General features: G+C 45.2%; 1 protein-coding gene across 3 annotated transcripts in view; it reads right to left on the reverse strand.

The window, feature by feature from the left end:
• kitlga (kit ligand a) overlaps positions 1-14,902 on the reverse strand; it is a 122,387-nt gene that overhangs the window by 26,818 nt on the left and 80,667 nt on the right. For 2 of the 3 annotated variants that reach the window (XM_068050277.1, XM_068050278.1), the window contains one exon: positions 758-883. The exons of the other annotated variant lie outside the window; for it this stretch is intronic. In XM_068050277.1, the coding sequence (XP_067906378.1) occupies positions 758-883 (126 nt within the window). The remainder of the gene's footprint in view (positions 1-757; positions 884-14,902) is intronic. 3 annotated transcript variants of the gene reach the window in all.

The raw sequence follows: 14,902 nt of genomic DNA on the forward strand, positions 1-14,902 counted from the left end.
AACCTTTTACACACTTACTAAGAATTTTCAAGAATGTTTACACAATGGCCTTTCAGATCTGGGCACCAGACCTTAGGAATGATATGTTGGCCTTGGAGGGAGTGCAAAACAGATTCACCAGAATGACATTGGGGCTATCTGAGTTAAATTATGAAGACAGCTTGCATAGACTAAGCTTGTATGCCCTCGGGAGTAGATCTAATTGAAGTGTTTAAGATGATTATAGCATTTATTAAGGCAGATAGAGACTATTTCCTCTGATGGGGGGAGTCCAGAACAAGGGAGCATGCTTTAACACTTATAATCTTTGGGACTGAGGTGAGGATCTTTCACTGGGGAAAAAAATGGTTGTCTTGTAAAGACTTTACACATACACTCACTCACACAAACACACACTCACGTGCACACACACATATCCATACTCACCCTCACTCAAACACTCACAGAAGCATAGTCACTCACACAAGCACACACAGATACACTCACATGCACACACACACATAAACACACTCACACACAAACACACTCATATACATAGACACACACGCACACAAACACACTCACACTCACTCACACACAGACACACATATACACACACACACACAAACACTTACTCACACATAGACACACACACACACACACACATATACACACTCCCACCCTCACACAAACACACTCCCACCCTCACATACTCACTCACACACAGGCCTTGGGTCACTCTACACCTTTCCTTGTGCAGTGATTAGTAAATACTTACTGGCTGTGAGAGAATGTCTTTTAGCACGGACCAGCCTACCCAGCTCCGGATGTGTGCGTTCACACTTTGGCGCACGGGTTTTATTTGTCTGCTCCAGAGTATGTGCAGTGGAGTTGGAGCCACGCCCTGGGTAGAAAAGGGTGGGGTGCTGTCAGTGTGTTACATGAAAGAAAGATGCTTAGCAAATTATGTGATTCTTTCACTGAACGTCCCATAACTTATTTGGAGTTTACAGCACAGAAGCAGGCCATTCGGCCCAAATCATCTATGCCGGTATTTATCCTCCATATGAGCCTCCTCCACCCCTTTTAATCTCATTCTATCAGCATATCCTTCTAGTCCTCTCGTCCTCATGTGTTTATCTAGCTTCCCTTTAAATGTATCTATACTATTCACCTCAACTTGTGGTAGCGAGTTCCACAATCTTACTCGCCATTATTTCCGACTCAGGACCAGGAGGTACTACCGAGTTGGAAACCCAAGGCTAGCATGACTTCATTATTTTCCCTTTTGCTATTCTCAACGATTGACTGAAGAAGCAAGTGGATATCCTGATGGAATGAAACAAACCAACTTTATGATGGAAGAAGCATTATCGAGAGTGAAGCACGTACACATTTCAATTAGCACACAGTTAAGAAGGCTACCCCCATTTTCAGGCACCTAGGAACAGGAGGAGGCCATTCAGCCCCTCGAGCCTGTTCCGCCATTCAGTTCGGTCATGGCTCACCTGTACCTTAACTCCATTTGCTCACTTAGGTTCCATATCCCTTGATACCTTGACCCAACACAAATCTATCTACCTGGACACATTTAAGAGTGGTTGTGGAGAAGAAAACTTTCTCAGCCCAATGCCATTAAACATTCGGTATTTGGCATGGTGCACAATATACTTAGTATATTTATATATATATATATATATATATATATGTAACTTAACACAGCTTATTCATTATGAGCTTATTGACCACACAGTACAAAATATTTAGCAGGATATGGGCAGAAATAAAACTGAGCAGGGTGGCTTGAATGGTCCAACGCCCAAACTATTACAGTAATGTAGCTAAATAACTACTGTCCAAATAACCTTTGGCCGGAATGTCTGCTGCTCTCACTCTGTGGCCATAGCTTCACTGGGGGTCCAGTGGGAAGGGAACTCTGTTTAGGTACATTAATGCCACACTTCTGACACTGTTTCACTGGTGTAATGCAAGTAAATCCAAGGAAATTCCTGGCCGTTGTCTTTCTAAAGCCTTAGCTCTCCGACCATTCCCACCAGTATCTTCCGTCTGCTCAGCTCAATATATCGCATATAAAACTCTAGTTTAGCTCCAGCTGGAGTACTGTGTCCAATTCTGAGCACCGCACTTTAGGAAGGCTTTGGAGAGGGTGCAGAAGTGATTTACCAAAATGGTTCCAGGGATGGGGGATTGTAGTTATATGGAGACATTAGAGAAGCTGAGGTTTTTCTCCTCAGAGCAGGGAAGGCTAAGAGGAGATTTGGTAGAGGTGTTCAAAATCATGAAGGGTCTGGCAGGAGTAAATAAAAGGGAAACAGTTTCCTGTGGCAGAAGGATCAATAACCAGAGAGCACGGATTTAAGGCGATTGGCCAACGAACCAGAGGCGACATGAGGAAAAACATTTTTTACGCACTGAGTGGTTAGGATTTGGAATGTGCTGCCTGACAGGGCAATGGAGACAGATTCAATAGGAGCCTTTAATAGGGAATTGGTTAAATACTTGAAAGAGAAAAACTTGCAGGGATATGGAGAAAGCTTGGGGTGTGGGACTAACTGGATTGCTCTTCCAAAGAGACGGCACAGACTCGATGGGCTAAATGGCTATGATTCTATGATAGATTAGATTAGATTAGATTAGAGATACAGCACTGAAACAGGCCCTTCGGCCCACCGAGTCTGTGCCGAACATCAACCACCCATTTATACTAATCCTACACTAATCCCATATTCCTACCAAACATCCCCACCTGTCCCTATATTTCCCTACCACCTACCTATACTAGTGACAATTTATAATGGCCAATTTACCTATCAACCTGCAAGTCTTTTGGCTTGTGGGAGGAAACCGGAGCACCCGGAGAAAACCCACGCAGACATAGGGAGAACTTGCAAACTCCACACAGGCAGTACCCGGAATCGAACCCAGGTCCCTGGAGCTGTGAGGCTGCGGTGCTAACCACTGCGCCACTGTGCCGCCCACAATATATAGTGTTGGAAGGATACAATACCTAGTAAAAACTTCCCTCTGAATCCAATGGCCTTTGTGCTTAAAAAAACTCATCCTCTTTAGCCTAACACTGTTGATAACTGACCAGCCAACCAGACTCAGTAGTGGAACCTGTCATTTGGGCCTGGGATTCTTCCCAATGAACATGGGAAGGGAACTTTGTTTAGGTGCATTAATGCCACACTTCTGGCACTGTTACACTGGTGATATGCCCTGGAGTCCCAGTGCCTTCCCGAGTAAGCTGCTCCTGACTGGACAAGCAGCAGCAAGATACCCTACTGCTTGTTGGCTGTGCAGATTTAGCTGGGAATCCTGCAACGAGTAACTCACCTCCTGACTCCCCAATACCTGTCCTCCATCTATAAAGCCCAAGGCAGGAGTGTGATGGAATACTCTCCACTTGCCTGGATGGGTGCAGCTCCAACAATCATCAAGAAGCTCGACAGCATCCAGGACAAAGTAGCCTGCTTGATTGTTGATTGACACCCCATCCACCACCTTCAACATTCACTCCCTCCACCACTGACACACAGTGGCAGCAGTGTGTATCATATACAAGATGCACTGCAGCAACTCACCAAGGCCCCTTCGACAGCACCTTCCAAACCCGCGACCTCTACCACCTAGCAGACGCACGGGAACACCAACATTTGCAAGGTTCCGCTATATGCCATCCTGACTTGGAACTATATCACCATTCCTTCACTGTCGCTGGGTCAAAAACCTGGGACCCCCTCCCTAACAGCACTGTGGGTGTACCTACAACACATGGACTGCAGCAGTTCAAGAAGGCGGCTCACCACCACCTTCTCAAGGGCAATTAGGGATGGGCAATAAATGCTGGCCTGGCCAGTGATGCTCACATCCCATGAAAGAGCAAAAGAAATTCCTACATTGCAACAGTGATTGCACTTCAAAGGAACTTCATTGGCTGTAAAGCGAGTGGAGATGTCTAGTGGTCATGAAAGTTAACTGCAAAGCTTTCTTTTTCTTTTAGTTACCTTTGCCCATATTGGAGGTGAGTGGGGTGTCACTAACATTACATCCTTGCTAACCTGTGCCCTATGCTTCTGTAGCTGTCAACCTCCAGCTGTATGGATTTCTCAGCTATTTCTATTGGAGACTCTGCTGGTGGGTTTCCATATATTTGAGATGATTGGCTGACCAAAACAAAAATCTAATCAGAAGAGTGCTTGTAAATGTTTTTTTTTACTGAGAAATGGTTTTTGATGACAGCCCTGTGTACCTGTGGAATACCAAGAGCACTTAAAACAGTGTAAATTGCTTCCGGTTCCAACCACGTCCTAGATTAGACTAGATCAACATTAAGTTTCGTGTCATTCAATACATATGGACATTGTTAAAAATCCAGAGCGTGCACAAATTTTACTTCCTGTTGTCACAAATTTGGGTCAGGCTTTTGTGTCAGCATCCTTGTCTATTGCTGGGAGCAATTTTCATTCTCAGCACTTAGATGGCCATCTAGCCCCATTACCAATGACACTTGGTAATCATCCATTATGGCTGGATGATGCCTTCAGGCGGTGAAGATGAAAATGACTGCTACGATGACAACATCTCCCCATTCAATGCCAACTGATCACAGTGCAGTTGTAAACTTTAGCCAATAGATGCCTCTGCCAAGTGTGTCTCCCACCCATTGCCAGCTTGTATGTAAACAAATCTGCGTTGACCAAAAGATCATGAGCAACAGCATGGGCAATTTACAAGTGCAGTCCCCTGCGCACACAGTGGGCGTGCTTGTGCTGACGCAATTTTCCCACTTCCAATTGCTGGGAAACTGACCAACTGTGACACATGGAACTTGGTGTAATTTCACACATGTGAATGCTAACAGTTGATGGAAACTTTACACCACTTCAATCAGCTGTTTTCTCTGTTTACAATCACAGGAGGCCTCACATCAAAACTGCAGGAAGACCCGATATTGTACCATCACTAAGACCGCCTATTTCCATCTCCATAACATTGCCTGACCCTGCCCCCGCCTCAGATTCTCTGATGCTGAAACTCTCATCCATGCCTTTGTTATCTCTAGACTTGACTATTACAATGCACTCCTACCCAGCCTTGCATATTCTACCCTCCGGAAACCTGAGGTCACCCAAAACACTGCTGTCTGTGTCCTAGCTTGCACTCGGTCCCATTCACCCACCTAATTGGCTCCCGGTCAAGCAACATCTTGATTTTAAAATTCTCATCCTCGTTTTCAAATCCCTCCATGATCTCACCCCTCCCTGTCTCTAACTTCCTCCAGCCCCAAAACCCTCTGAGATATCTGTGCTCCTCTAATTCTTCTCTCTTGAGCAGCCACGATTTTAATTGCTCCACCAGTGGTGGCCATGTCTTCAGCTGCCACGGTGCTAAGCTGCGGAATTCCCTCCCTGAACCTCTCCGCCTCTCTTAAGAAGCTCCTTAAGATCTACCTCTTTGATAAGCTTTTGGACTTAATACCGCTTTATACGGCTCAATGCCAAATATTGCTTTATAATGTTTCTGTCAATGCCTTGGGATGTTTTATTACATTAATGGCACTATATAAATACAAGTTGCTGTTGTTGAAAGCAGAGAGCCTTTTAAACAGGTAAATACCTTTTTTTATTCTTTCATGGGATGTGGGCACCACTAGCAAGGCCAGCATTTGTTGCCCATCCCTAGTTGCTTTTGACAACTGAGTGGCTTGCTCGGCCATTTCAGAGGATAGTTAAACATCAACCACATTGCTGTGGGTCTGAAGCCACATGTAGGCCAGACCAGCTAAGGGCGGCTGATTTCCTTCCCTAAAGGGCAGTAGTGAAGCAGATGGAATTTTAGAACCATCAATGATAGTTTCATGGCACTATTACTGAGACAAGCTTTCAATTCTAGATTTTTTGATTATTAAGTGAACTTATTAGAATTTAAATTCCACCAGCTGCCGTGGTGGGATTTGAACCTGTGTCCCAGGGTATTGGCCTGGGTCTCTGGATTATTGGTTTAGTGACATTACCACCACACCACATCTCCACCTAGTTAACTGCTTCAGAATTTACCTCTTTGTTCTTATGGGTTCAAGCTCCACTCCGGAGACTTGAGCACCAAGATCCAAGCTGACACTCCAGTGCAGGACTGAGGGAGTGGCGTCTTATGATGAAATGTTAAACTCAGGCCCCCTCTTCCCTCTCAGTTAGATGTAAAAGAGCCCTCGGTTACTATTTCGATCAAAGTGCTGGGGGGTTATCCCCATTGTCCTAGCGAAGATTTATTCCTCAACCAACATCAGTGAAAAAACAGATTATCTGGTCATCACCTCCGTGCTATTTGTGGGAGCTTGCTGTGCGCAAATTGGCCAATGTGTTTCCTCCATTACGACACATCAGAAGTACTTCATTGGCTGCAAAGTGCTTTCGAGACGTCCTGAGGTTGTGAAAGACGCTGCAGAAAATGCAAGTTTTTTTCCCCCCGGTGCATTCTTTTGCACAATTTCTGAGAAATGAGGCAGTTACTAAACATTTTTCAAGCAGAGAGTTGGAGAGTGGGCCCACAATTGGGTGATGATTTTGGAGAAACTCACGCTAGTTTGTTACCGACGAAAAATACTCTTTACACAACATATTTATGATCCACAATTAACCAATTAAATCATTCAGATTACTGGGAAGTTGAAGAAAATAAACATATGTTTAATTTTCTTTTGAACTAATCAGTTTTGTAGACACAGAGGGAAGGAAATGAGATGGAGGCATGATTCCAGACAAAGCTTTATTGCTGGTTGAATATAAAGATAACGAGTCCATCTATGGATGGGTTACGTAGAATTTATGGCACCGAAACAGGCCATTCGGCTCAACAGGTCCATGCTGGTGTTTAAGGTCCACACAGGCCTCCGCCCTCCCTACTTCATCTCATCCTATCAGCACACCCTTCAATTCCCTTCTGCCTTATGTACTTATATAGCTTTCCCTTAAATGTATCTATGCTATTTGCCTCAACTACTCCTTGTGGTGGTGACTTCTAACCACTCCCTGGGTAAAGAGGTTCCTTCTAAATTCTAATCATAATTGACAAAGAAGACAGCTCCCCACCACCTTCTCAAGGGCAATTAGGGATGGACAACAAATGCTGGCCTTGCCAGTGATGCCCATACCCCAAGAAAGAATTAAAAAATTGGCCATGACGTCAGGGAGAGCGCCCTTGTTCTTTGTCGAATAGCACTGTGGAATCTTTTACATCCACCTGAGAGGGCAGACAAGTTTTTACACTAAAATAAAAGCAAAATACTGCAGATGCTGGAAATCTGAAATAACAGCACAGTGGCGCAGTGGTTAGCACCGCAGCCTCACAGCTCCAGCGACCCGGGTTCAATTCTGGGTACTGCCTGTGTGGAGTTTGCAAGTTCTCCCTGTGTCTGCGTGGGTTTTCTCCGGGTGCTCCGGTTTCCTCTCACAAGCCAAAAGACTTGCAGGTTGATAGGTAAATTGGCCATTATAAACTGCCCCTAGTATAGGTAGGTGGTAGGGAAATATAGGGACAGGGTGGGGATGTGGTAGGAATATGGAATTAGTGTAGGATTAGTATAAATGGGTGGTTGATGGTCAGCACACACTCGGTGGGCCGAAGGGCCTGTTTCAGTGCTGTATCTCTAAACTAAACTAAACTAAAACTAAAAAACAGAAAGTGCTGGAAATATGCAGCAGGTCCTAGTTATGCCTGTCCTTTTCAGGGATATGTTGAACATTCCTTGTTCCAGTCTTACTCAGGCCCCCTCCCCCACCTCTTTTTCCGGTACATTGATGAGTGTATTGGTGCCGATTCCTGCTCTCGCCCAGAACTGGAAAGCTTCATCAACTTTGCTTCGAATTTCCACCCTTCCCTCACCTTTACATGGTCCATCTCCGACACTTCCCTTCCCTTCCTCAACTTCTCGGTCTCCATCTCTGGAGATAGTCTGTCTCCTAATATTCATTATAATCCCACTGACTCCCACGGCTACCTTGACTACACTTCTTCACACTCTGTTTCCTGTAAGGACTCCATCCTATTCTCACAGTTTCTCCGTCTCCGATGCATTTGTTCTGATGATGTAACCTTCCACAACATCGCTTCTGATGTGTCTTCCTTTTTCCTCAACCGAGGATTCCCCCCTACTGTGGTTGACAGGGCCCTCAACTGTGCCCAACCCACTTCTCGCACTTCTGCCCTCATCCCTTCCTCTCCCTCCCAGATCCACGACAGAGTTCCCCCTTGCCCTCACTTTCCATCCCACCAGCCTCCACATCCAAAGGATCATCCTCCGTCATCTCCACCACCTCCAGTGTGATGCCACTACCAAACACATCTTCCCCTGCCCTCCCCTGTCAGCATTCCAAAGGGATCATTCCCTCCGCGACACCCTGGTCCACTCCTCCATTACACCCGACACCTCGTCCCCTCCCCACGGCACCTACCCCTGCAATCGCAGAAGGTGTAATACCTGCCCTTTTATCTCCTCTCTCCTCACCATCCAAGGCCCCAAACACTCCTTCCAGGTGAAGCAGTGATTTACTTGTACGTCGTTCAATTTAGTATACTGTATTCGCTGCTCACAATGCGGTTGCCTCTATATTGGGGAGACCAAACACAGATTGGGTGATTGCTTTGTGGAACACCTTCGTCAGTCTGAAAGCATGACCCCGAGCTTCTGGTCGCTTGCCATTTCAACACATCCCCCTGCCTTCAAGCCAACATTTCTATCTTTGGCCTGCTGCAGTGTTCCAGTGAACATCAACGCAAGCTCAAGGAGCAGCACCTGATCTTTTGATTAGGCACTCTACAGCCTTGCAGACTGAACATTGAGTTCAACAATTTCAGAGCATGACTGGCCTTAGTTTTACATTTTTATATTTTTTATTTTATTTTGTTTTATTTTATTTTTTAATCCTGTGTCTGTTTTTCATGTAGTCAGAGCTGCTCATTATTTTGCTATTAACACTCTCTCTGGACTAATGCTTTGTCTTTCACCACAAGCATTAACACTCTCTTTGCCTTTGTCCCAGGACAGCTTTGTTATTTCATCACCCTGTGCCCTATCAAATACCTTCCCCTTTGTTCTCTCCCCCACCCCCTTCACTTGCTTCAAACCTAATTCTTTTCTAACCTTTGCCAGTTCTGATGAAGGGTCACTGACCTGAAACATTAACTCTGCTTCTCTCTCCACAGATGCTGCCAGACCTGCTGAGTACTTCCAGCTGTTTCTGTTTTCATTCTCTCAGTTTTACCCGTGAAAGGCGACACCTCTGACATTGCAGCACTCCCTCAGTAGTGCATTGAAATGCTAGCCTAGATTAATGGGCAGAATTTTTGCCCCCATATGTAGGTAAGTACAGAGGTGTGTGGGTATGAAAATTGTGCTGCAGGCTTGCCAGTTTAAGTTAATGACCCGTGGTGTTAGGAAGAGGCCAGCTGCCTGGAGGTGGCCTCCTTTTTTTAAAATTCATTCATGGGATGTGAGCGTTGCTGGCTAGGCCAGCATTTATTGCCCATCCCTAATTGCCCTCGAGAAGGTGGTGGTGAGCTGCCTTCTTGAACCGCTGCAGTCCATGTGGGGTAGGTATACCCACAGTGCTGTTAGGGAGGGAGTTCCAGGATTTTGACCCAGCGACAGTGAAGGAACGGTGATATAGTTCCAAGTCAGGATGGTGTGTGACTTGGAGGGGAACTTGTAGGTGGTGGTGTTCCCATGTATTTGCTGCCCTTGTCCTTCTAGGTGATATAAGTCGCGGGTTTGGAAGATGCTGTCTAAGGAGCCTTAGTGCGTTGCTGCAGTGCATCTTGTAGATGGTACACACTGCTGCCACTATGGGTTGGTGGTGGAGGGAGTGAATGTTTGTAGATGGGGTGCCAATCAAGCAGGCTGCTTTGTTCTGGATGGTGTTGATATTCTTGAGTGTTGTTGGAGCTGCACCCATCCAGGCAAGTGGAGAGTATTCCATCACACTCCTGACTTGTGCCTTGTAGATGGTGGACAGGCTTTGGGGAGTCAGGAGGTGAGTTACAGTCCTCAGGATTCCTAGCCTCTGACCTGCTCTTGTAGCCACAGTATTTATATGGCTACTCCAGTTCAATTTCTGGTCAATGGTAGCCCCTAGGATGTTGATAGTGGGGGATTCAGTGATGGTAATGCCGTTGAATGTCATCGGGAGATGGTTAGATTCTCTCTTGTTGGAGATGGTCATTGCCTGGCACTTGCGTGGTGCAAATGTTACTTGCCACTTATCAGCCCAAGCCTGGATATTGTCCAGGTCTTGCTGCATTTCTACACGGACTGCTTCAGTATCTGAGGAGTCACGAATGGTGCTGAACATTGTGCAATCATCAGCGAACATCCCCACTTCTGACCACTCCCCACTCCTGATGGCAGACTGGAGGGCCAGCACTCCAAGCAGGCTTTGAGGCCCTCTCCACCTCTTTGGCTACAGCTGCAACCAAGGGCAGCTCTGTGGACGGGTTCCCCCTCCACAATGGTGGCCCAGCTGCTGTGGACATTTTTTATTTAAAAGTTGCTGAGTGGGGACCTCAAGATGGAGTCACCCTGTCCCTTAGCTGCAGCTCCTTCCAAGCTGGGGCAGGGGGAGGGGGGGGGTGGGTGGCACCTCTTATTGTCCTACCAGCTTCAAGAGCCCACCTGCTGTCCTTAATTGGATGGCCAGCACATCCTCTGGCCAATAATTGACCAATTCAGGGAACATCACTGCTGGGTGACTCTGCCCCACACAGTGCAAGGTAAGGACCCCCATTTGATCCCAAAGTGGACTCCAGCCTAACACCCAACTCCAATGAGCGGGAACTAAGCCCACAGCCTTCTGAATCAGAGACAAGAGTGCTATTCACTGAGCCAAGGTTAACACTTTAGGTGAGGTAGGCCAATTGGCCTATAAGGCTTTTCCTTCCATAGAACCCTATGGTCCCATCATCCCAGTGTCTAACTGCTTCTCCAGTACAAAGAACAAAAGAACAAAGAACAGTACAGCACAGGAACAGGCCATTCGGCCGTCCAAGCCTGCGCCGATCTTGATGCCTGCCGAAACTAACACCTTCTGCACTTCCGGGGCCCATATCCCTCTATTCCCTTCCTATTCATATATTTGTCAAGATGTCTCTTAAACATCGCTATCGTATCTGCTTCCACCACCTCCCCTGGCAGCAAGTTCCAGGCACTCATCACCCTCTGTGTAAAAAACTTTCCTCGCACATCCCCTCTAAACGTTGCCAGAGTTAGTGACTGCACTGTCTTACCAGATATTGACCAATCTTTGTATGGTGTATCTCCTGACATCAGTCATGAACTTGTCTTTTATTAGGTTGCACCTAAATTTTCCTGTTCTACCGTCAGAGTTTAGTTTGATTGATCTTTTTCATTCCATTTCATACCTTATATATCTTTGAAGTCCCAACCCATTTGTATTCTTTCAAATTATAGAATCATGAATCTTACAGTACAGAAGGAGGCTATTCGGCCTGTCATTGTTGTACTGGCTCTTTGAAAGAGCTGTCAAATTTAGTCACACATCTCAGCTTTTTTTCCCATAACCCTGAAAATTAGTCCTCTTCAAGTACATGTTCAATTGACTTTTGAAAGTTCCACTGGAATCTGATTCCAACATCCTTTCAGTTAATGTGTTCCAGACCTTAACAACCCTCTGTGTGAAGAAATTGCTCCTCATCTTAATCCGAAATGGCTAATTCCTTATTCTGAGTCTGTGATCCTTAGTTTTAGATTCCCCAGCCAGGGAAAACATCGTCCCAGCATCTACCCTGCTAAACCCGTTAAGAATTTTATTTGTCAATGAGATCATCTCTCATTCTTTTGAACTCTAGGGAATATAGGGCAATCCTTTCTTCCCAGGTTTCAGTCTAGTGAACCTTTGTTGCACTCCCTACAAGGCAAGTAAATCCTTCATTAGGTAAGGATACCAAAACTGGTCACAGGACTCCAGATGTGGTCTCAGTAAGGCCCTATATAATTGCATAATTGCAGTAAGACTTCTTAACCTTTGTAATAAGGGCTAACATACTGAAAAGGGAATAGAAAGATATGCTGAAAGGCTGAGATGAGGCAGATGGAATGAGAGGAGACTTGTTTGGAGTATAAAGAGTAGCACAGACTAGTTGGGCTGAATGGCCTGTTTCTGCACTGGACCTTGCACACTGACGTCTGCAGATACGGGACTTTTAGCCAGGCCGGGGATTTTAGTGCTTGGCTCCAGTTTATGGCAAAAGAAGCACTGGTGTGGACCAACTCCCATTACAGACATGCCTTGTGATTCATTATTGTTCAATTATTACCAAACCAAGTCTAAATTAACAATCTTATCTCACTCAACCTCACCTTCAGACAGAACCAAGCCAAATCTCTGCAACAGTGAAACTGCATGAGCTATGGTATTCTTCGTTAAAATCATAGTTACCTGCAGCACAGGAGGAGGCCATTTGGCCCTTCTGTACCAGCTCTTTGAATATGCTGTCCAATTTGCCCCATTCACCTTTCTCTTTCTCCATAATCCTATTAAATCCCCAGTGCTTTCACTAAAGAATTAATGGGGCATACTTTCTTATTCATATTGGTGGTCATGTTGGATCACCTGAGCACCAAGAATAGAGATGAGAGGAGATGGGGGAGGACAGGCGAGGAGAAGACAACAGACCCTCCATCCACTAATATTGTACTGTCCACTGATGTCTTTATGGTTAAAAGTTATTGAATAGTGTCCAAACTTTTCAAGAACAAAAGATTGCTCATAAGCAAAACTGCTGCTGTTAACTATTGACCTTTCTAATGGCACAAACTGACCCCGGTTAGGTATTTAGACACGGAGTCTGTGATCAGTTAAGACAGGATAGTCCAGACTATATACAAACCTACAGATGCTATCAATGCATTTCCTAAGTTGATTGCCCATCCTCCCCCCCCAATGACCTTTCCCCTTCCTCCCACAGATGACACAACAGATAAGATAAACTGTGGCAGGCCAGGACTGTAAGAAGGGATTGGAATTTGAACATCTGTATTGTGCAGCTTTCAGTATCGGACATTCTCCGTTAATTGCCCTGGCTTCCTAAGGATTATTACCTATCCTTTTTGTCCTTTACAAGTCTTTTAAAGCCACTGAGCATTCTGCATATTATTTAAATGGGTCTGCTCTCTCTCGTAAAGCAGCCCGGACATCCACGTACCATTTGGAGCCCCAAACAGCCCCGTTACTTTGTCAAGCATTCATTATAGGTCTACGTGGATTTTTACTATCTTGATAAAGTTATTGGAAAAATAGAATTAGTTGTTGGAAAATATTGTGCGGTAAGATGCTCAGCCGATTTCTTCAGTTCAAGGGAGCTTTAGCTTCACTTAATTTATGGCCACGAGAGTTGATTCTGCAATTGGGCTGCTGGGAGCTGGACAGAATACCTGGAGCTGCACTTTCACAATTTCTTGATCTATATCTCTGCACATGCCAACCCACTCTGGTAGCACCTATTCAGTGAATCAAGGAAAGACTTGAAAGGACATGCATTTATATAGCAACTTTCATAACCTCAGGACATCCCAAAGTGCTTTATAGCCAATGAAGTGCTTTAGAACTGTAGTCACTGTTGCCATGTTGGAAACATGCACAGCAAGCTCCACAAATGGCAATATGATGATGATCAGATAGTCTATTTTTAGTGATGGTGTTTGAGGGATGAATGTTGGCCGGAACATTGGGAAGAGCTCTGCTGCTCTTTTACCAAATAGTGCCACGGGGTCTTTCATATCCACCTGAGAGGGCAGACGGAGACTCGTTTTAACATCTCATCCAAAAGACAAGCACCTGATACAGTGCAATACTCCCTCAGTTCTGTACTGTGAGCATCAGCCTGGATTCTGTGCTCACAGTTCTTTTCAAGTATTTTGTTTATTTGATTTATTCTACTTTTAGTCGGAGGCCAAACTCTTCACCATTTGTCCTTTTGCCTTCTGATTTAATAAATATACAAAGCTCAAGGAAATCCTTTTCGAAGGCCAACTTGTCTGCAAAACCTGTCTATTCTCACAGTCTAAGCCACTAAATATGCAACACAAAGCGTGACAAAGCTTCCTGCTGAAGGACATGTTGCCCGGCACAAGCTGCACCAAGATACCTCTCCTTTGAGACTTAAGCAACAAACGCTAGAACTTGACTAGACTTTAAGGTCCGGTCAGAACTGTTGCATCGTGAGCCAATATAGGTCAAAAAGGAGGAGGTGAACAGTGTGGATCCCACAACAATCTGCGGGTCATCCTATCTTAGCGATACCTTTATGCAATGAGAAACCTGGGTGGAGAGTATAAGACATCGTACAGGACACCACCAGGGTTGGAAAGAGTGGCCAGAAAAATAGGTAAAGTGGAGAAGAGGTAATTAGTTGACACCACGCTCAGATTATGAGTGCCTGTAGGTTGCAGGAGAAAGGAAAGACTGAGCGAGGTGAGGAGCGCCAAAGTTTTGCGGTGGTGGGAAAAATTAGCTGTCAGTTACGGCTACGGTTGATGATGAACATTGTCCATTACACAGCATGGTAGCAGAGGCGTTGATTGTATTAGCTGCCTTGTGTCAGCCTTGGATTATTCAGACTCAAAGTCATGGCTTTAAGCTCTACTCCAAAGACTTGAGCACATAATCTAGTCTGAAGTTTCAGTGCAGTACTGAAGACATGATGCACTGCTGGAGGCGTAGTCTTTCACGTGAGACTTTAAACCAAGGCCATGTCTGCCCTCTCAGATGGATAACAAGTGATATTTATATAGTGCCTCTAATGTAATAAAACTTCCCAAGGTGCCTCGCAGGAGCATCATAAAGCAAAATTTGACAACGAGCCCCATAAAGCAATGTTAGAGCAGATG

Source organism: Heterodontus francisci, chromosome 18, assembly GCF_036365525.1.
Source record: "Heterodontus francisci isolate sHetFra1 chromosome 18, sHetFra1.hap1, whole genome shotgun sequence".
NCBI lineage: Eukaryota > Metazoa > Chordata > Chondrichthyes > Heterodontiformes > Heterodontidae > Heterodontus > Heterodontus francisci.